General features: G+C 39.7%; 1 protein-coding gene across 1 annotated transcript; it reads right to left on the bottom strand.

The window, feature by feature from the left end:
* Positions 1 to 792: 792 nt before the first annotated feature.
* On the bottom strand, positions 793 to 12628 carry LOC143718616 (uncharacterized). Its single transcript, XM_077209638.1, has 21 exons — positions 12562 to 12628; positions 9790 to 9985; positions 8115 to 9701; positions 7984 to 8022; positions 7853 to 7891; positions 7722 to 7760; positions 7591 to 7629; positions 7461 to 7499; positions 7330 to 7368; positions 5612 to 5650; positions 5481 to 5519; positions 5350 to 5388; positions 5220 to 5258; positions 5088 to 5138; positions 4941 to 4991; positions 4794 to 4835; positions 4634 to 4699; positions 2727 to 2893; positions 2007 to 2071; positions 1328 to 1428; positions 793 to 1092 (listed from the first exon to the last, which is right to left on the bottom strand). The coding sequence occupies exons 3-21, from the start codon at positions 8218 to 8220 to the stop codon at positions 983 to 985; spliced, it is 1149 nt and encodes a 382-aa protein (XP_077065753.1). The 5' UTR covers positions 8221 to 9701; positions 9790 to 9985; positions 12562 to 12628; the 3' UTR covers positions 793 to 982.
* Between the last annotated feature and the right edge of the window lie 10958 nt (positions 12629 to 23586).

A 23586-nucleotide genomic window follows, 5' to 3' on the forward strand; every position in this document is an offset into this window, starting at 1 on the left:
ACAGAAGACGTCCTCACAGGAGCCAGAATGAACGTTTTTATACGTCTTTTCAGGACGTTGTTTAGACGTCAATTAAAGACGTGCTACAGACGTAATTGTTAGACATCCAGAAGACGTCCTCACAGGAGCCAGAATGAACGTTTTTATACGTCTTTTCAGGACGTTGTTTAGACGTCGATTAAAGACGTGCTACAGACGTAATTGTTAGACATCCAGAAGACGTCCTCACAGGAGCCAGAATTAAAGTTTTTTATATGTCTTTACTGGATATTTTTTAGACGTCAATTAAAGACGTGCTACAGACATAATTGTTAGACATCCAGAAGACGTCCTCACAGGAGCCAGAATGAAAGTTTTTTATACGTCTTTACTGGACATTGTTTAGACGTCAATTAAAGACGTGCTACAGACATAATTGTTAAGACATCTAAAGGCAGAATAAATATTAGACACGTTTTCTTTAGTAGAAATGTCAAAGACTGTTAAGACCCATACTGACATGAAAATCCCATCTGTGAATATTTGGAAGGATCCAACTTTAAAAAATGTTTACTTCAAAATAGTGGCAGAGTTAGTTCTAAGAAAAACCCAGTTACTAATTTGTCGTGTCATGAAACTGCAGACACAGATCTAAATTAGATTTGAAAGAATATTGATAATATTGAATATTCAATTGAATAACTGTGTAGTGTATATACTAGTCTTGCATTTGTTTTATCTTATCAATATAATTTTAATAAACTGCCTACTATTTTCCTGTAAACCAAACTGATCACTCGAAGAAAACAATGATTTAAATCTCAAAATATATTTTTATTACTAATTTTACCCAAACTTATATACCAGAACAGTAAAGAATAAATTAACACAACAAAACTGTATTACTGCCAGAACAGTAAAGTTATAAATAATAGTACTATAAAATGTTGTTAAAACAGTAAACAATTAACAAAATGTGGCTGCTATTAGGTCCACAATATATTTATTTGAAGCCACCACCCCCGACTCTCCCGGGAGCATGTTTCAAATGATCTGCTGCAGCAGACTTTATTTGGGCCTCTGTAGCAGCTGGGTCCCATTTCATGACTGCAGCTAAAATCAAAGCAAAAAAATCCACATGTAAAATAAATAACAAACGCCACTGTTGTGGTCTAGCTTGCAGCACAGATACATAGTATACATAGATGAAAATTTGAGTACTCGATTAAATGAAATGGTTATTAAATCAAGTCAACTTACATCAAGCCTGATATTCAGCATTCCACACACACATACATATACATATTATACACTTTTTTTTTTAAATTGCCATAATATTGAAGCTTACCTTTTATTGCTGAAAACAATTTCTTGTCTTCAATTCCAATTTTATCCTTTTTGCCCTTCCCCTTCATATTAAAAAAGGTCATCAGCTGATTGGTGAAGAGCCTAAATCCAATCCAAGACAAAAATAATATGCAATTATTACTTACACACACACACACACACACACACACACACACACACACACACACACACACACACACACACACACACATGTAGCATGATTGTCCATGCATGGTGACCGCAGGCTGCGTTTCTCATATAAGTTGAATTTTTTAAAACTTTTTTCGGCAGGAATTCAAAATAAATGACAAAAAAACAAACAGCGATTTTGATAGAGCATTGGCATTATGCACAGCCATACTATTTTTACCTTCCACTGAAAACAACACTATACAATATAACCATACAGATCTCTACATCAGACCTCTTGCTTGGCTGAGATGGACAAAGGGCTGCATAAATTAACCATCGTCAGCCTTACTGTGCGTTCACTGTGCCCAAGTGCACAGTCCTGCTCCTTACTTAAAACATCAACTAAACCAAACCCCCAAATCAAGCACCAAATGAAAAATAAAAATGGGGACACAAGAAAACCAAAGCAGAGCTGAACTAACATGAAAAACTGTTCTGGTCAAATGTCTAAAGACCTGTGTCTGTTAAGTTAATGTGTAAATAAATACCTGTCCATCACTTTGTGCGTGCAGTCCTTTACATCTTTCCCCCTGACTCTTGCCAGCTGACAAACCTATAATAAAAAAAACACATGCAAATATATCAAGGGTAAAAAATTGAGAACATTGTACGGATAGAGAAAAAAGTTCAACCAGTGTGGTCCAATTGTTTGCTGCCCTGAAAAACTGTCAATTTTGAAAATTATATGTCTAGTCTTGAGATAATTGAATGATTTGTTTAACTCTAATATCACTTTCCAAAACATTGTATCAGCAGGAAAAATACAAAATTCAGATAGAATTTGCTAGAACGATATTGAAATGTATCAATATGATCTGTATTACTGTGTTTCATATATCTTCTGGCACAAAATGCCGACTGCAGTCAGTGGTGTGTCTCCTTATAACGAAATTAACACGCCTAATCTTTCGGACCCGAATCACCCTGACTGACTCGCAGCTTGGCACACAGCAAAAACTCCTGCTGTTGGGATGTTGCCATTTCTGATATTTTAACATTACAACATTTAAATTAAAAGAAGTACAATAAAGTTTGATCAGAAATAAAAATTGTATTATAATAAGCTAAACTTAAGTTACCTAAGAGATCACCTACAGCTGCAGATGTGTACTGAAGTGAAAAGCGGAAATGATTAGACCTGTTTTTCGGTTAGAACACTTAGTGCACCGCATAAACCCCCTATTGGAAGAGGTTGAAAAATATTTTACCAAGGTTTCAAATTTGTTTTTCTCCAGAAGAGAAGCCTCCTCCCTCTCGAACTCTTCCAAGGTGTCAATCTTGCTTATATCAATCCCAGACTTAGGTAAGCTCCTCTGGAGTTTTTTGACCTCATCAGTTAGAGCCACCAGCTTGGTCACCACTATTTTCTGGAATTCTGGCAATAATGAGAAATTAAGAAAAAAATGATTACTCACTTTAACCTCCTAAGACCTGGTTGTCCACATACGTGGACATAACATTATTGGTTGTGTGCAGCATAATACTTAATTCTGTGCAGAGGTGGAAAGTCCAGGGGTCAGAAAGTAAAAGTCCTGCCATATTTTTATTCCACCCACAGCAAAAACTCCAGTGTTAAATGAACTTTACTGGGAGTTTATTTGGATCCAGACTCAAGAGTGTTAAAGTTAATGAGATAATTAAGTGAATAATTGAGTGATGACACCAGATGTTAACTAGCAGAATCACTGAAGGAGAAAATCTATATTTTAGTCACCGTTATGGTGATCAGTGTTTGCTTTAGTTGGGCAGGTGACCTTTAAATGTTTAACTAAAGATTTTGTTTGGCTGTTTTAACAGCTGGATGAACAAAGACATCAGATCAGATCAGATGTTGTAGATCATGTTTAGACATAATCATCATTTGACCTGAATCACTGAACTCATTTAAAGCCTACTCTCTGACTTAAATGTATAATGATCATAACAGCACCACAGTGATTCTATAACATTAGATCCAGATTTTTCAAAATAAACCAAATGATATCTTAAACGTTGTTCTGATAAATAAATAAAAATCTTTCTTTTAGGCACACACAGACATCAAGATTCAGTGTATGAATCTCAACAATGGTGACAAACAGAATATTCAATTAGGAAAAGGAAATGACTAAGACAATTCAGATCATAATTTATTCATACCGCAATGCATGATGGGAGCCATGAATGAGTTTTGATTGGTGGCACCCAGAATGCACTGCAACATGCTATATAATTGTCACCATTGTTGAGAATCACAGGCTGATTCTTGATGTCTGTGTGTGCCCATAAAGTATTTAGAATAGAACAGCTTTTAAAAAATCTTTTGGACAATATTTAAATTTCTGAAAATGTTATACTGTGTAATCAAAAGGTTAAACTCTACAAATGAGTTTTGTGACAAATGATGATTATGTCAAAACATAACCAACCCCAGCGCATCAGCTTTCCTTGTTGTTTGTCTGGCTGTTATAACTCATGTACAGTAGCCAAACAACATCTAAAGTTAATGATATAAGGGTCAAGAGTCCAACTAAAGCAGACACTAATCGCCATAATGGTGACTTAAAAAATGTGACGTTCTCCTTCAGTGATTCTGCTTGTTATCATCAGGTGTCTCCAATAATGCTCAATCATCACTTAATTATTCACTTAATTATCTCATTAACTTTAAGACTCTTGAGTCTGGATCCAAATAAACTCCCAGTAAAGTTCATTTAACACTGGAGTTTTTGCTGTGGGTGGAACAAAAATGTGGCAGGACTTTTACTTTCTGACCCCTGGACTTTCCACCTCTGACCAAAACTCGGGTCTTAGGAGGATAATCATGGTTCTCTGGTAACAGCAAGGCATTTCAGCCTTTCACTAAAAGAGTGCTCTCTAGCAATCCCTGAAAAATGAATGACTATTCAATTAGTTACTTAACACTTTATTCAACAGGGAAACCTTAACCCTGTATTTGACAAATCATTTTCATTAAAGAACAATTTTATTAAGAGATAGTTCTAGACCAAATGTCATAAATGGCAAAGCAACAAGATGAAAACCTGAAGTCTGATTTACCAAACAGTTACAAAGAGAATGCAATGTTATAATACATATTAGTCTGGGTTTCACATGAAAATATTTTTGTACTTACTCGCTTCTGACAGGGGGAATGTGGTTGGCACAGCCCTATTGCAAATGGGCCTTGCATGTGAAAGACCTAAGCAGGAAAGAAAAAAGTGTGTGAAGCAATCAATATGTTTAGAACATATGTGCAATGTGCCTCATTGAGTGATACAACCAATGACATTCACCATCTAAGGACCTGCTCTCCACGGCTTGGGACCTGGATACACCTGAGAAATCCAAACCACCAACATTAGTCAGTCCAGTAGCAATAGTATTCCTCATGCTAATATGATATTCAATAAGACAAGCCAAATGTAACTGGCAATACTCACGACTACTTGAACTGTCCCGGCCCACGGACCTAGACCTGGACCTGTATGAACCTGTGCAACCCAAATGTATCCATTATCATTAGTGATAATGACCTATGCTGATTTGATATTCATTAAGACAAGCCAAATGTAGCTGGCAATACTCACGACCACTTGAACTTTCCCGGCCGACGGACCTAGACCTGGACCTGGACGAACCTGTGCAACCCAAACCAATAGTCAATAGTTTTAGTTGCCTGCATCCTGATTGATAATATAACAATGAAATTTTAAACTCACCACTAGTTGACCTGTCGCGGCCCGCAGACCTGGCTATACCTAAACAACGCAGAGCAGAAACATCAGTCAGTCATGATCAGTAGTCCTAGTGACTTGCCTGCAATATTTAGCAATGAAATGTTAAACTCACCACTAGTTGACCTGTCGCGGCCCGCAGACCTGGCTATACCTAAACAACGCAGAGCAGAATCTTCAGTAGGTCATGATCAATTGTCCTAGTGACTTGCCTGCAATATTTAGCAATGAAATATATAAACTCACCACTAGTTGACCCGTCGCGGCCCGCAGACCTGTGTGAACCTAAACAGCGCAGAGCAGAATCTTCAGTCAGTCATGATCAATAGTCCTAGTGACTTGCCTGCAATATTTAGCAATGAAATGTATAAACTCACCACTAGTTGACCTGTCGCGGCCCGCAGACCTGGCTATACCTAAACAACGCAGTGCAGAATCTTCAGTCAGTCATGATCAATAGTTCTAGTGACTTGCCTGCAATATTTAGCAATGAAATATGTGACCCGTCACAGAAACCAGGGACACAAGTCGGCAGCACAACTTTCGAGCAAAATGAGAAAGAAGAGTTTTTTTTCAAAATAGGTGATTTTCAATTTTTTGGAGAATCTGTTAATTGAAATCACGAAGAAGCCTCTCCATGTTTGAGATAGCAGTATTGGTATATTTAAAAGCTTACATTTTGAGGTTGAAATCGGCTTGTTTTCGGAGATTCTAGCATGCAGTAGGGGCGTGGCGTGTCATTGTCTGTGTGTATTTCCATACTGAATAACCCGACGCTTTTGCCCCCGCCCTCCAAGTCAACCACATGGCTACTTATTATGCTGTGCTCTGGCCGGCTCTCTCTGATATCAAAATTCAATGAAGATGGATGCCGCAAAGATTGTCGCAGACGAGATGAACCGTCTGGCAGTTACACCGAAAATGTTTTCGCCGCACTTCGTGGGCTCGGGAAACTGAACCGGAGGTATGGGCGCAGCGCGCGCGCCCTCAGTGCTTCAATACGGCGGCTCGGCTCGCTGACAGCGGTGGCTGGCTGTTTCATATGTGACGGAGAATCGAAATAGAGGATGCAGTTAAGACCTTTGCTGCGATGAAGGCCTGCCGTGCGTGTTTCTGAAATGTAAGTTAAGCTTCATTTGCTCTTTAGTCGTTATTTAAGATGCTGAACCTGCTGATGATATAATGTGCTTGCGGACATTTCATTTGTGTGTGTATACGCACATAAGAAAGTGGTGTAAAGAGATTTGCAACAGTAATTTGAGGAGGTGAAATGTGATTATTTGGAAAATTGCAGAAATGACTGCTTAAAGAAAAATGCCAGCAGGCATTTGCCTCCTACATAAACTTTAATATTGTTGACATTTTGGGCACACGAGCGTTGCGCACTATTTGCGCTATATGTAGGCCTATGGCTTATTGGTCTTTGTTTGTTGTTGCTGGTTTTGCGTTATATGTATATGGCATATTGGTCTTTGTGTGTTGTTGCTGGTTTTGCGTTATACTGTATGTATGTGGCATATTGGCCTTTGTGTGTTGTTGCTGGTTTTGCGTTATATGCAGGCTATATGGCATATTGGTCTTTGTGTGTTGTTGCTGGTTTTGCGTTATATGTATATGGCATATTGGTCTTTATGTGTTGTTGCTGGTTTCGTGTTATATGCAGGCTATATGGCATTATTGGTCTTTGTGTGTTGTTGCTGGTACGTTGCAAATAGAGGGGCAGCACAATTGTTTTTCGCCTAGTGCGGCAGAAGTGCACTCATTCGAAGTGTAAAAAAAGCTGTAAAGCACATGGAGGAGCTTTACAGGGGGTATGGCTTATCTAAATGAGATGTAAATGAGCCCTATTGTCACCCCCAGCAGCAGAGACAGGTGAGAACTGCACAATCTTTAGAGCTCGTTTTCTCCTCTTTGAGCTTTTTTAAGTGCCTACTTTAAAATGGCCACAACTTCTCCAAATATTATCAGATTTCCACATGTTACACATCGTTGGAAAGCTTGGATATTACACTCTCAGAATCTATGAATAACTCAAAATGCCCCAGAACCGACTTGTGTCCCTAGTTTCCGTGACTGGTCACATATATAAACTCACCACTAGTTGACCTGTCGCGGCCCGCAGACCTGGGTGAACCTAAACAGCGCAGAGCAGAACCTTCAGTCAGTCATGATCAATAGTCCTAGTGACTTGCCTGCAATATTTAGCAATGAAATGTATAAACTCACCACTAGTTGACCTGTCGCGGCCCGCAGACCTGGCTATACCTAAACAGCGCAGAGCAGAATCTTCAGTCAGTCATGATCAATAGTCCTAGTGACTTGCCTGCAATATTTAGCAATGAAATGTTAAACTCACCACTAGTTGACCTGTCGCGGCCCGCAGACCTGGCTATACCTAAACAACGCAGAGCAGAAACTTAAGTCAGTCATGATCAATAGTCCTAGTGACTTGCCTGCAATATTTAGCAATGAAATGTATAAACTCACCACTAGTTGACCTGTCGCGGCCCGCAGACCTGGCTATACCTAAACAGCGCAGAGCAGAATCTTCAGTCAGTCATGATCAATAGTCCTAGTGACTTGCCTGCAATATTTAGCAATGAAATGTATAAACTCACCACTAGTTGACCTGTCGCGGCCCGCAGACCTGGGTGAACCTAAACAGCGCAGAGCAGAATCTTCAGTCAGTCATGATCAATAGTCCTAGTGACTTGCCTGCAATATTTAGCAATGAAATGTATAAACTCACCACTAGTTGACCTGTCGCGGCCCGCAGACCTGGGTGAACCTAAACATCGCAGAGCAGAATCTTCAGTCAGTCATGATCAATAGTCCTAGTGACTTGCCTGCAATATTTAGCAATGAAATGTATAAACTCACCACTAGTTGACCTGTCGCGGCCCGCAGACCTGGGTGAAGTTGTCTCTCCCACGATGACATCTGAAAGAGAAAAGACAAGTATACGAGATCTGTAACTGCTTGACATCAGTTAACCTGAAGAGGACCTGCTCACCTGTAATCTGCCCCGCACGTAGTGATCTTCACCGAATCTGCACCTGAACTTTGAGGATACTCACCTTTGCACTTGTGTCACGTTCAATAAAGCTGTGTTTGGATTCACTTACCTCTGTCTCCGTGCCTGTATCCTGACAGTTATCATTAGTCAGCTAATTATTTTTTCCTCACTACATTGCGACTTAAAGAAGCTTAGCTGGGAGCTTCATGGAGACAGCTAAAGTTATTGTTAGCTGCCCTACAGCTGTCAGTTAGCCTCGACTTCATATATTACCTAATAGCTGTATTCTCAGGAACATCACAATCAATAAATGAGCAATAAATATTTGAATATTAAAAGAAAAATGAAATTTGAATGGTATTAAATTGGAAGATTGACAGCTCTACTCACCACTATTTGATCTGTCACGGCCCACTGACAACAAAGACAGACATAGTTTAATACAATCACAAATAACTTAAAATTTGAATCTGGTTAAAATGTGCATGGTCATCTAAGCAACAACTCACCATTTTTTGAAATTTTGATTGGTGGGGTGGGAAAGACTGGAATTATAGGACTGGCATCTTATCAGTAAATAAGGGGTATAAAACAAATTAACCTACAGTTTACCTAATTTTGTTATTAAGCACAGGCAACCTTTCAATGCACATTAAATTAATGCCACAAGAAACATTTCTGTACCTCCTTTTCTCTCTTCTTTATCCTCCCCCTCAGTAGACACCTCAGACAGGTCAGATCCTTTGAATATTAAAACACGTTACAGTTGACTGTTCGAAAAGACCCCTTAGTTACTGTCGCCATGTACCAACAAGCTATGCCGCTCTCATGTTCTCACACAGTTAAAAACACATCGCAGAGCAGACAGGAGACTGACAACACGCTGACAGACAGGACAGACCAGGTTACTTTTGATATTAAACATATTAAACAAAGTCTCACCTTACAAACTTGGTCATTTTTTTAAATAAATGTAAACAATAATTATCGTTTTGTGGCTCTTTAATGTGTCGTGACAGATCGCTGTAGAGCATCAATTAAAGCTGCTTGTGAACCGATCATCTCTCCATTCTAGCATAAACATGAATGAACATCAGAAGGAAAGTTGTTTTAACCGCGGAAAGGCGTCAGTACACTCCGTTTCTCAAGTTCAAATCATCCCATGTTAATCTACTATCTCTCCTGACTGCTTTGTCGGAGAAAAAGGCGGATGGCGAAGTATGATTGGTCAGATCACCTGTCAATCAAGCTCCCTGCGAAGGGTCAATTGTAACATGAGTTTGCATGTTTTCACTATTCAACCAATGATGGGGACATACCTTCAACAAAATCTTCAAAAGTTTTAGTTTTTTTCTTTCTCTTTTGCACTACAACCTCTCCGTCTTCATCTTCATCTTCAAATTGTTCAGCTTGGCTGGTGTGATCATGTTCTTCACACTCACGGAGACTTTCTACAAAGACAGCATGCATGTCATCAAAGCTTATATCAATGTATAATCACATAACTTCTCAGATTTGCATCAAAATATAAGAGGTTACCTGCGGTAAATTTCACTTTCACCAATGGGAAAGTTTCCCAATCCTCCTTAGGAGCCACATGGTTGTCGAAACAATATTTTACCCTCGTCTTTGGCCATCGAAGGGTTTTTTCAGCAACGTTAACCCAGGCATCAGGGATGGTCCCCTCCATTTCCTTCCCATTTTCATTCCACACAGCTCTGATGAAAAGCATAACCTGCAACAAAAAACAATATAATAAAAAATAAAAAAATATATATATATCACAATCGCAATGTCAAGAAAGACTATGAAACAAAGTACAAAGAAAACAGTGAAAATTACTCACTGCTCTTGACTAAAAAACTTTTGTAGCTTTAATAAGGATTAGTCTATATTTCATTTATAATTTATGCAGTGCAGAGTGTTTGATAACTGAATTCAGTTTCGGTATATGTCCAGCCTTAGACAGTAGGGGCACAGGTAAATATGACATTTATTTTTTACTGTTGTACTATTGAGACAAATAACAAGACTACAGTAATGTAAAGATGTCAATATTTTAGAAAATAAATAAATATTATTTTAATTTGAAAACAGTGCATTTAGTTGTTGCTTGTTTCTAGATTGAGTTGAGAAATACACATTTCATATATATACATACCCAGTATATACCCAATGCACTTTATGACTTGCCAATCTTCAACATGAATGTTCAATGCCATGCCGCAGAGGAATCATGACAGAGCCATTGTTGAAAGATAGACAGGCTACTTTTCGTCCGATGTCTGTTTCCTTGACTTCTTTTCTTTGAAATCTATGTCCATTCCCTATGTACACAGGTCGGCAGTGTGTCTCTGTTTTACCACAACGCAAACAACCGTCCCATCTCCCCTCCTCTCTTGAACAAAAGCAAAACTCTCATCGTCCAGAAGGAAGCAGCTGTCTCTCCTTTTTGTTGAAATGTACATTTGGGGCTTCGCTTTTGGCCCTGCACTGGAATTTCCCTGGGCATGATCGATTTCGACCAGGCGTTTGGACACCTGCGCTAATGGACTTTGGCCAGTCCTGACCAATCTTTTGATCTGCTGCAAATAATTCTCATATGGAAAGCAACAAATGTCATTTAAAGAGCACCTGAAACGAGAGACATCTTCATGGATGTGTAACAGGGCATGCACATTGTACACAGAAAATGTTTTTCCATAGAGTGCAGGGCAGCTAGACACAAAGTGCCTCATCAGTTCAGCAGAAAAATCCAAATAGGCAGCTCTTGTCCTGTCATCTGAGTCCAACATGATGGATACTGCCACGGTCAATGTCACAAAATGAGCATACAGCTGTGAGGAGACAGTATTTTTGAGAACTATGGGTCCCGTGTAAAGAAGAAACTGACGGAACTCTGTGGCTTTCCACCTGTCCAACTCCTGAAGGCCACGGGGCTGTCGCGCAAACTCGCTGGGCATCTGGCCTCGTAGCATGTTCAGTTTTTGTGAGATTTCAATTTTCTGTCTCACAGAGAGCCTACACAATTTTGGGCCTCTAGTCAGATACACCAACAGCCGTCTAACAACACCCAAGCAAATCATATGCATATAGTCTAAAACAAAGGCACTGACACAGGGTATCCCGGCAGATATTAAAGGGCTAGACCCATTTTGATGGCGGGAATACGCTATCTGACTAAATGCTACATCTGTGCGCACGGTGGATGTCAGCTGATTAAAGACAACTCTTCTTTCGACATACTGGCCTTTCACTTGGCACCTCTCACAACTGTCATATGCAGTATGACCTTTAATGCATTTTAAATATGCTCTTGCCGGTGCATCACAGATAAAGGCACGAATATTTATGGCATACTTTTTCTCACATAACACCAGGCCATTCTGTTGGAGATTATTGAACTCCTCCAAAAAGTCATGGAGATACTCATCAAGGGGCTCAGGCTTGCTTTCCCCGCAGTATAATGCCACAATAAATGGATTGAAATTGCTAAATGTCACCAGTATTGGCCAGAACTGGACTTTACTACTTTTAAAGATTGGTAGTCCATCAATGTTGACATCCAAACTGACCGTACTGTGTTGACGTCTGAAAGCATCATTTTGACACAGTACACGGGAAATGCCCCCCTCCAAGCCATAGTATATATACTGTCCATTGCATTTTGAATGGCTGTCAATGACTTGAGGAGTAGGGGTGCGCCGATCCGATACTCAGTATCGGTATTGCTCCGATACTAGCAATATTTGCCAGATCGGGTATCGCCAGACGAGACCATCCAAATCCGATCCGATATTGTATAGCCTACGTATGTTATTGTTATACAACACAAAAGGCACAAAAACATTATAAAGCACTATAATGTTTCCGTGTACTGTATTCCAAGATTTCTGAAGCCATTATATATAGTTTAATGTGAGGTACAGATTTAAATCGTTAAATTAATCTTCACCTAAGTGCTTCCCTCCGCTGCGGCTGTCAGTCATTCTCAGCATTCAAACAGCGCGTCGCGCTCGGGTAAAACAGTCAACACGATGAAACTCTCTCCAAGATGAGTCAATGTTCCTATTATTATACTGTAGATATGTAGATAAAGGTCTATGGTTTGCATAAAAGGACTTTAACGTGCTGGAGTTTCACATGTTACTTTCAACCGGGTGTCTGTTAGATCACAACACAACTCCTCAGTGATCACAACACTGGAGTAGAGAGCGATATAATTGCTCTTCACACGCACATTAACTGAAATTTAAAACTGTTAAAAGGCTCAAACTAATGAATAAATAAAGAAATACATGTATATCTTACTTTTGTGCTTTGAACTTTTCAATGCGACGCACTGCGCGCCGTGACTCCATGTTGCTTCGAGCGCATCATTCTGCGCACGGGATGCGCATAAGGTTTCGTGCCGCTCTGAATTGGAGCCTTCCATATTACAATACTTTTGCGCAATGGCAGTTTATTGATAGCCTTAGTTGTTCTGTCCAATCTATGTATCATATGTTGCTGCTTCATTAAAAAGTTGCGCTTAAAATTTTAAAATAAATGTATTTTAATTATATAGTATATATTTTGTCTGTATTGTTTTACAAAGTAAGGAAAATAATGTTTAAGTCAAGCTTTGATGCCTTTAACAAAAGAATAATCCCAGTCTCTTCCCCACAGTGAGGCATACAGATACAGTTTATTAGGTAATTTGGTACTGTTTTTTTAATTATTATTTTAGTATTGGATCGGATCGGGCCAGTCCCAGGTATCGGAATCGGTATCGGAGGCAAAAAAAAGCGGATCGTGCCACCCCTATTGAGGAGTAGCTAGTAATGTGCGTGCATCTTTGGGGAGTACATGTCCATGATCCCTTAGAATCTGCAATAATTCATTTAGGGACCTATTAGTAATTTGGTGTCTTGTACTCCACTCTTGCAAGTCATCGCCTAGGTTTCTAACTTCGACCTCTGGTTCGGGATTCAAAATCTCCACATCAGAGTCACACATTCCGGTGTCTGTGTCAAAGTCTGAACCATCAGTGGTAACACTGGTGCTGTGTTCATCAGTATTGCTTCCACCATCATCATTGATTGTTTCCTCTCTGTCATTTGTCGTCACTGCGTTGTCAATTGTCACCGCGTTGTTATCGTCAGACTGGAGAAGTTCATTGATGTCTGCTTTACGTTTTCTCCACATTCTTAAATAAGCCATCTGTAACCATTACAAAGTTAAAAGTGTCATAACGAAATCCAGTAATATTAAATATTTTGTCTGTGCAATATGAGAGGCGCGCTTTGTGAAAGTGCACAGCACATAAAACAGCGCGCATGCAGGCGCGTTCTCTCGTGTCTTGCGCTTAAAGAATGCTATCAAGAAGAATCGATTTTCTATTCCTAGTCCTACTAACTAGTCTATAAAAAACATTTCATTCATGTTATTGCATGTGAATAAATACGTGTATAACTATAGGGCTATGTGAAATATGTCATTTTTTGACATTGGCGATTATCGTCTGTAACAGACTGTTATAATCGACATCGCGATATTTGCGAGACATCGTCGATATACCATATCGCCCAGCCCTACACACCATTGCCCAACACCAAATGAAAAACCTAATGTAAGCGGAACTCATGCCTGATACTTTATGATGTTAGTTTTAATTTAAAAAAAAAAAGAATAAAAAAATTTAATCAAGGAGATTTATCTGGCATTTATTTCTTTTTGCTGTTTCGAAAACTAACCGAATCGTTACATAAGTGTATCGTATTGAACTGTACCGTGCATTTTGTGAACCGTTACACCTCTAATATATATATATATATATATACACACACACACACACACATTATATATCTGACTTTGGAGACCAATTGTGTTGAAATAACATTGAGACAAAGGACAAATACTCACTATTCTTGGTAGCTGCACTGATGAATGAGAGATCCTGGCCACAGAACATAAAAGAGAGAGGAAAGGGGTGAATTACTTAGCATGGGTCTCATTTCACTAGATACTAGTACTTATTATTAGATAGTAGTAATTAATCATTAGACACTAGTACTTATTCATTAGACACTAGTACTTATTCATTAGACACTAGTACTTGTTCAATAGACTCTAGTACTTATTCATTAGACTCTAGTACTTATTCATTAGATACTAGTACTTATTCAATAGCCACTAGTAATTATTCATTAGACACTGGTACTTATTCATTAGACACTAGTACTTATTCATTAGATACTAGTACTTATTCATTAGACTCTAGTACTTATTCATTAGACTCTAGTACTTATTCATTAGACTCTAGTACTTATTCATTAGACACTAGTACTTATTCATTAGACACTAGTACTTATTCATTAGACTCTAGTACTTATTCATTAGACACTAGTACTTGTTCAATAGACTCTAGTACTTACATTTACATTTATTCATTTAGCTGACGCTTTTATCCAAAGCGACTTACAATTGCTATATTTCAGAGGTCGCACGCCTCTGGAGCAACTAGGGGTTAAGTGTCTTGCTCAGGGACACATTGGTGTCTCACAGTGGATTCGAACCCGGGTCTCTCACACCAAAGGCATGTGTCTTATCCACTGCGCCATCACCACCCCACTTATTCATTACTTATTCAATAGACTCTAGTACTTATTCCTTAGACACTAGCCTAGTACTTATTCAATAGATACTAGTACTTATTCCTTAGACACTTATTCAATAGACTAGTACTTATTCAATAGATACTACTTATTCCTTAAATACTATCAATTAATTAGATACTAGTACTTATTAACTTGCTACTACTAGTACTTATTTAATACAAGTACCTTTATATTAGATACTTATTCCAAATGTTACTAGCAAGATTATTTATTTTACATTTTTAATTGAACTGTGTTCTGACTAGTAAGTTAGCTAAAGAATAAACATAGTTGCTAATGAATAAGTTCTAGTAATTAATGGAATAGTATCTAAAAAATAAGTAACGTTAGTATTAAAATACTAGTCGGTTTAAATTATTAAATGTTAAAACGTCTTCTCATAGAAAGTCCGGTTTGAGGCTTATTGGCGCCAACTAAGCTAGCTTAGTTGATTAGCTAACACGTCCATTTAGAGGAAAACACATTTGAGTGATGACTTGACTGGACCAACTGCGACTAACGAAAAAAAACTTTATGATAACATTTCGGGAATCACTTACTATATTATTACCAATATTACAACATACTTACAAGTCCTTGATTGTCAAGTGCGAGACAGCGACACGAGTCGAAGACAGCATTCAGACAGTTAAGGTGCGGACTGCGGAGAGCCGGAGACTGCTGCGCGGACCGGACTGCAGTCATATATCCGTCCGCCACAGAACTGGAAACTTTGTATTCCGAGCACGTTTGATCAATATAAAAAATCTTAGTATCATGTTTTAAAAGTAAAAAAAAAAAAATCAAAATAATGTATATTTGACCATCCCTATTATTTATTAACACTAAGGTAGATTAGAACTGTGTTTCTACAGGGGAGGTATATCACAATCTACTTGAAACCGGAAAGAGTACCCAATAACCGCCTTTTCCACCAAAAAAAAACGAGAGGAAAAAAAACACTATTATTTGAAAAATATGCATATATTACTTTTTAATATAATTTTACTAAACAGCATACACATAATAAATAAATAAATAACAAATAACAACAAAATATAGGCTATAAAAAATTGGACAAATAGAGTAGCCTATATGGGTGAAATTGATTTTATTTACACATTTGCTGAGGTCAAGTTGGTCAGCTTGGAACATGATCTTTTGGAACCATGGCCTTCAAAGGCCCATTTATGAAATACCCATCACCCTCAAACAGACGAAAAAAATGACAATTAATAATTTTTTTCTAGAATATAAATATAATTTTATATAAAACTTTCGAATATTCCATATGGACTTAGAAGAGTGTTTCACCTTCTGCCTTTGTCCCCAATATCCATATAGCAACCTTTTTCATCTCTTTGTTGCTCAGTGGCGTTCTTCATCTAAATAAAAAAACAATAAGACATTTATAATTGTTTTGGGAGGAGTCTGTCAATTGATCCGTTTAATTGAGTCTCAACTGATCATTCCGTGGAAAAAAAGCTTGGACATTAGGCTACCAACAAAATTAGAGAATTAAAGTTAATTCATAGGTTTTACTAAGTGCTCTGTCAAAGACTTAAGAATGACATACTCTTTCTGTTCAGAAAAACATGAGACTTATTTTGGAACTGCTCTTTCACAGTGACATTTTGGTGTGACATTTGTGATTTTATCAAATGTTATGTGAATCCTAACTTTGAATTTACATAAAGAAATAATTTTAGTTTTCATGAATGTGAAAAGAAAAGTGATATTTATTTTATAAACCTTGCTTTTTCTGTTATTTAAATTTCACATTCACAAATGTAAATTTTTTAAATGCAATAAGATTTAAACATTAATTGAAAAGGAGTCTATTGAGTTCTCTAAAAACTGAAAAGCTATAAGAACTGTGGCTGTGTAAGACTTGGCACTTAATCTGGATAGAAAGACTTAAATTAATCTGGATTGAGGGACTCTAATGTGGTAATGTTGTGACGATGGTTGTTAATGTTTTTGGGTTTTGTTGTAGTTCTTCTACAATCATTTAAATAATAATAAAAAAATAGCCTTTAGCCATGCTGTCTCTTTTTTCTTTTTCTTTTTTACTGTCATTTCTGGCTATAGCCGCATTGTGAAAATTTTTTGATTTGTTGACATTTCGATTGTGGCCTAAACATATTTTCTGTCATTTATTGACTAAATCTGGATGTTAAAGGATGTTTAGATTTTGGCCAGATTGGACATCTTTATTCACGTCATTTATGGACTGTTTCTGGATGTCACCGGACGTCTAGATTATAGCCAGTATGAACGTCTTTTCTCAACTAGTTCTGACTGTCAGTGGACGTTTAGATTATGGCCAGATTGGACATCTTTATTCACGTCATTTATGGACTGTTTCTGGATGTCACTGGACGTCCAGATTATAGCCAGTATGAACGTCTTTTCTCAACTAGTTCTGACTGTCAGTGGACGTTTAGATTATGGCCAGATTGGACATCTTTATTCAAGTCATTTATGGACTGTTTCTGGATGTCACCGGACGTCCAGATTATAGCCAGTATGAACGTCTTTTCTCAACTAGTTCTGGCTGTCAGTGGATGTTTAGATTATGGCCAGATTGGACATCTTTATTCAAGTCATTTATGGACTGTTTCTGGATGTCACCGGACGTCCAGATTATAGCCAGTATGAACGTCTTTTCTCAACTAGTTCTGGCTGTCAGTGGACGTTTAGATTATGGCCAGATTGGACATAATTTCTCATTGTCATTAATCAACTAATTCTGGCTGTCAATGGACGTTCAAATTATGGCCTGGACGGACGGACGTGATATCAACCTGTTTTGTATGTCCACAGACGTCGCTTGCTCAGTGGGTAAACTTGCGAAATAAGATTTGGAAAAAGTAAACAACTTAGGCTATTTTTGTGGGGATAGCCCCTTAAGTATTAGCAAGCAAGTAAAGACTTTATCTAACGCCGGGCTAAATGAATAAACACTGTTATTGCACTCCTGACCTACATCAGACCCTCAGTCACCTCAGTATAAATATCTAAAGTGGTTTCAAAAGAACCACACCTGATTAATTAGGTGAACTAGAATCAATTGAGCGCTGGAAAGCACTCCAGAGAAAGACTGAGTAAGCCGTAATTACAGAGCACTGGAAAGTGCACCCCTGGCCGATTTTAGGTTAAGAAAATCGGATCTGTTGGAGACGTCCGACAGATTATTAGAGAATTAAAGACATTTCCCATGCCCCGGAAACGTACATTTCTTAGAATTAATAAACAATTAACACTGAGTGTTCACGGCAAAAACAGGTTAATTGATTGTACTATTAATTTTACTACATTACGTTAACTCTATTAACTGATCCAAATATTCATAATCAATTATAACAAGTTATGATTGGTTATTAATATTTTATAGAGCTAATTTGCTACACACATAATAAAACAAAACATTAAATAAAATAGTCCAGGCCTGGCCTCTTTCGATCTCCACTGTCGCCGCTGCTCTGTGAGAGATACAAGACCGGTGCGTCGCGCACGTGTCGCTCATTAGTAATCACGCCATCGGCCTCACGCCATTCTCTCACGGTGTTGTGAATTTGGCCATTTTCTTTAATCATTTCTTTAAAATTAGAAACTTCCATGTTTATAAAGATTTATTGCTCATGCCTGTGTGACAAGTATTCGCGGAATTTGGTTTCAGTTTAGAGACGTGCTCCAGAAAAAAAGTTCACTGAGATGGAGAAAGCACACCCTTTTTATTTTCTTTATTTTAAAAAAGCACAATCCCAGTCAGCAAATTTCCTTTGGCACAGATTTGGTCCAGATAAACAGTTGAGCTGTGGCCCAGATCAGATTGCGTTTGCCGGCCCAGATATGCCCCACATCTTCTTTGCCAGAACTGAACCAAAGCAGTGCCATAAGTCCACCAAGCATGAGCCAAACATAATTTTATGTGGCCCAAATATGGCACACTTCTTTGCCAGAACTGAACCAAAGGAGTGCCATAACTCCAAGCATGAGCCAAATAATACAATTTCATGTGGCCCATATGTGAGACTTATTGGAATATTAGTATGGTTGAGTTCTGTTCAAATCTAACGGCCCCTATGTGGCCCACATGCAGCTGACAGTATGTAAAAGTCTTATTAACTCAAAGGTAAATGAAACACTCAACAACAAATGTACTCAAAACCAATTTACTTTTGACAAGCTAAATGGTGAAAACATTTCATAAAAATAAATATAAATACAGCAACACAGTATAATTTAATAATTACATTAGTATTTAGTTGAAAACATTTAAGAATGAATATAATTACAGCTACTCATTTGTACTTAATAATTTAAGTAGATTTCATTAGAAAACATTTTTAAGAATAAATATTAATATAAATAACATTTAAAGAGTCTTAGACTATTTAATTTTTTACACCAAAATTCATGTTTTAAATCATGTATTAATGTTAAGTTCAACTCTAATGGGAGTAATAAAAATCACAGAACAAAATAATAAAAAAATAAAATAAAAATCACAGTAACTTGGTAAAGAGAACTTTAAAGAGAAATTGATAAAGTTAAAGACAACTTGAAAGGTAAAGAGTTGAGAAGTGTGTTGGTGTGCAGGGAAGTCTCTAATGCGGGTCGGCAATGTGTTATATATATATATATTTTTTTTTTATTTTTTTTATTTTTTTATTTTTTTTATTGCAATTATTAACAGATTAAACACCTCTGATTGACCACTGTATGAAAGTTTTTTTCCCAGTATATTTTCAAAAGTAAAGAAAAGGGGGGGGGGAGAAAAAAAATTCAATTCTATTGAAAAAAAAAATCAATATGTGGGCCATAATAATACCATAATTTCTTATGACAAATTATTTAGATTTTTTTTTTAGAATATATTTTTAGAATACTTTTTCAACAACCGCTTAAAATTCACAACACTGCATGTATTCTGCTTTAAAAAAGACATACACACTCTAATGTAAAAACACACCAACACAGTTGTCACCAAACATAACCAAACACCAAAACATAAATGTCATGTTTTAGTCCAAGACGGTGAAAAAGATTCAAATAGAAGTGTTTCTACTAACACAAAAAAAACTCAGATAATCCACAATGATGCGAGACCACGTGCAAGCACAAACACACAAACAATAATGGGCCAAGTACTGAATGCAAGGAGGAACTTAAATGCACAGTGATAATGAACTAAATATAGATAGGTGTAGGCATGCACTGGTATGAGACTTTGACGGTATGATAATCTTAAGCAAAAATATTGTGATTACAGCTGTAAAATGTATGATTGAAACGATATATAAATATATAACGAACGATATATTTGCAGTATAAAAAAAATAACTTTATGCAAAAACGAAACAAAAAACATCTAAAAAATAAATAAATAAATGCAGTCATTTAAGTGAGCCAGGGATGTGGTCAGCTAATGACAAAAAAGAGGTAAAACAAGAATAGCTAACCCCATCCCCTGTAATTACTATTATTTTAATTAAATTAATAGACATATCTTACTATTGCAATAATATACACTATTGTACTGTAATAAAAGAAAAGAAAAAAAGAAGAGTAGGCCTACTTATAATGTATTCATAATAATAATAATAATAATAAAAATTAACGTTACAATAATATTTGGATTGCTTCTGATAAACAATAATTATAATGATGATATTTTTTGACTTTACAGAACAACAGTAAAATTACAATACTAACATTTATGGATGTCTTGCTTTCAAAAGTTAAACCACTGAGCTTTTATTTTGGCAGAAAACGTCTCGGTTACGTATGTAACCCTCGTTCCCTGAGTACAGGGAAGGGAGACGTGTCGTCGGGGGAGTTCCCTGACGAATTGGGATCACGCTAGGGAGACCAATTGCCTTCGAGTGAATTAAAACGAGCCAATGAAAATTGGCATGCAAGATTTGCATTCCGCGACCCGCCTACCAGCGCGGGTATAAAAGGCGGAAGTAAACATTGCGCAATGCTTTTCGCTGAGGAGCCGAACGGTGTCCAGTCCTCCGCGAAGGTACAGCAACATGGCGAAGGGACGACACGTCTCCGTTCCCTGTACTCAGGGAACGAGGGTTACATACGTAACCGAGACGTTCCCTTTCGTCCTGGGAAGTCCGACGTGTCGTCGGGGGAGTTCCCTGACGAATTGGGATCCCTAATAAAACGCCATGGTGCTGGCCCCTTCCAGCGCCCGGCAAAGCTTCCCTGCAGCAGTTTCTTGAAATAAGTTGCGGGAGCTAGCACGGGAAACACACTGCTGTTCCGCGAGACCCGCACAGTGGATATTGGATAACACTGGGAAAGCGTTCCCTCAAGAGAGGAGGGAACGCTGCGGAAGCCCCAGCTGACGGAGGAAGGCCAGGAATACACATATGTACTAGCCCGAAGGAATAGTGAAACATATGGCAGTCCCTGAGATAGTCCCAATCCAAGGGAAGTGGGAGCGTACTCAACAGGGACGACGAACGAGTCCGTCAAGGGGAAGACACGGCTGAACTGCACGTGGCCTCATGGGTCACAAATAGAAACCAATGGAGCACCCAGTCTACTAGCAGCTCCTTACTAGAGGTAGCAGACCTGGTGCCGGGCGGTCCGCCACGCCCAGCACCGGAGGGGTGAAGGAGGAACTCACAAGGATCACCAACGTAGGGCGCCATACGGAGCAAAGAACGCACGTATCCGCTGTTTGAGGCGGAGTGGCGCAGCAAGCCGACACAACCTATTCCCTCGACCCACTGGCCGTAGCCAGAACTCGGGAGGAAACAGGTTCCACACGAAGGCTATAGAACCTAGCGAACGTGTTAGGTGTCGCCCAGCCCGCAGCTCTACAGATGTCTGTCAGCGAGACGCCTTGAGCCAAAGCCCAGGAAGCGGCAACACCTCTAGTGGAGTGAGCGCGCAACCTGGGAGGACAAGGCTCACCCAGAGACTCATATGCTCGGGTGATAGCATCCACTTAGCAGTGGGCTAACCTCTGCTTGGAGATGGCCTTCCCCTTCTGCTGGCCTCCGTAACAGACAAAGAGCTGATCTGAGGTTCTGAAGCTTTGCGTTCTGTCAATATAAACCCGCAGGGCAAGGACGGGACAGAGAAAAGCCAGGGCTGGGTCTGCCTCCTCCTCGGGCAGCGCTTGCAGGTTCACTACCTGGTCCACGAAGGGAGGGGTAGGAACCTTGGGCACATATCCGAGCCGGGGTCTCAACACAACGTGAGAAAGGCCCGGCCCAAACTCTAGGCACGATTCGTCGACCGAAAAAAGCCTGCAGATCCCCGACCCTCTTGAAAGAGGCCAATGCCAACAGGAGCGCTGTCTTAATGGACAGGATATTATCTCTACCATCAGCAAAGGCTCAAAGGGAGGATTTTGAAGAGCTCTAAGTACCAGAGCAAGGTCCCAAGAGGGTACAGAGTGCGAAACACGAGGTGGATTTAACCTCCTGGCACCCTTAAGGAATCTGATGACCAGGTCGTGCTTCCCTAGGGACTTACCTTCCACTGCATCGTGATGCGCAGCTATTGCTGCGACATACACTTTGAGGGTGGAGGGGGACAGCCTCCGCTCCAACCCATCCTGCAGGAAGGAAAGCACGACAACGATCGGGCAAGTCCGGGGTCCCCCTGACGGGAGGAACACCAATCGACGAACAGGCTCCACTTCAACGCATAGAGGCGCCACGTAGAGGGGGCTCTAGCGGAAGTGATGATGTCTACCACTGCCTGTGGTAGACCACCTAGAACCTCCGCATCCCGTCCAGGGACCAGACATGGAGTTTCCAGAGGTCTGGACGCGGGTGCCATAGAGTGCCCCGTCTCTGAGGAAGAAGGTCCTTCCTCAAAGGAATCGGCCAGGGAGGGGCTGTCGTGAGGAGCATGAGTTAGGTGAACCAAGTCCTGGTGGGCCAATATGGCGCCACAAGAAGGACCTGCTCCTCGTCCTCCCAGACCTTGCACAGAGTCTGTGCAAGGAGGCTCACTTGGGGAAACGCATACTTGCGCAGGTCCCGGGGCCAGCTGTGAGCCAGGGCGTCCGTGCAGAGGGTCCCCTCGGACAGGGAGTAAAACCACTGGCAATGAGTCGTGTCCGGAGAGGCAAACAGGTCTACCTGTGCCACTCCGAAGACACTCCAAATCAGCTGGACCGACTGGGGATGGAGTCGCCACTCTCCTGGCAGGGGAGGCAGCCGTGAAAGCTCGTCTGCCACACGGTTGAGGTCCCCTGGAATGTGAATGGCACGAAGCGACCTCAGATGCTTCTGACTCCATAGGAGGAGGTGGGAGGCGAGTCGCGACAAACGACGGGAGCGTAGACCACCTTGATGGTTGATGTACGCAACGGTCGCAGTGCTGTCCGTACGGACCAGTACGTGCTTGTGTCTGAGAACCCCTCTGAGGCGACGCAAGGCTAAGCGTACTGCTTGCAACTCTAGGCAGTTGATATGCCAATGCAGTTGAGGCCCCGTCCACAGACCTGAAACTGCATGCCCGTTGTACGTGCCCCCCCACCCGGTGGCAGAGGCATCTGTGAAAACCACAGCATGCCTGGAAACCTGGACTAAGGGCACTCCGGCCCGTAGAAACACAGGATCCGACCACGGGGAAAAGGTTTGGCGGCAGTGCGGGGTCACTTTGATCCGGAACGTGCCGCTGTGCCACGCCCACCTCGGGACTCGATCATGAA

The sequence above is a fragment of the Siphateles boraxobius genome, unplaced genomic scaffold (genome assembly GCF_051911475.1).
Source record: "Siphateles boraxobius isolate OS27281-9 unplaced genomic scaffold, OSU_SipBor_1 61, whole genome shotgun sequence".
Classification (NCBI taxonomy): Eukaryota; Metazoa; Chordata; class Actinopteri; order Cypriniformes; family Leuciscidae; genus Siphateles; species Siphateles boraxobius.

Coding starts and splice junctions, on each gene's coding strand:
- LOC143718616 (XM_077209638.1), bottom strand. CDS start 8,220: ATGTCAAGCAGTTACAGATCTCGTATACTTGTCTTTTCTCTTTCAGAT. Junction 2,894..4,633: donor ATTCCCCCTGTCAGAAGCGA/GTAAGTACAAAA, acceptor CATTATTGCCAG/AATTCCAGAAAATAGTGGTG. Junction 1,093..1,327: donor ATTGTTTTCAGCAATAAAAG/GTAAGCTTCAAT, acceptor CTTTGATTTTAG/CTGCAGTCATGAAATGGGAC.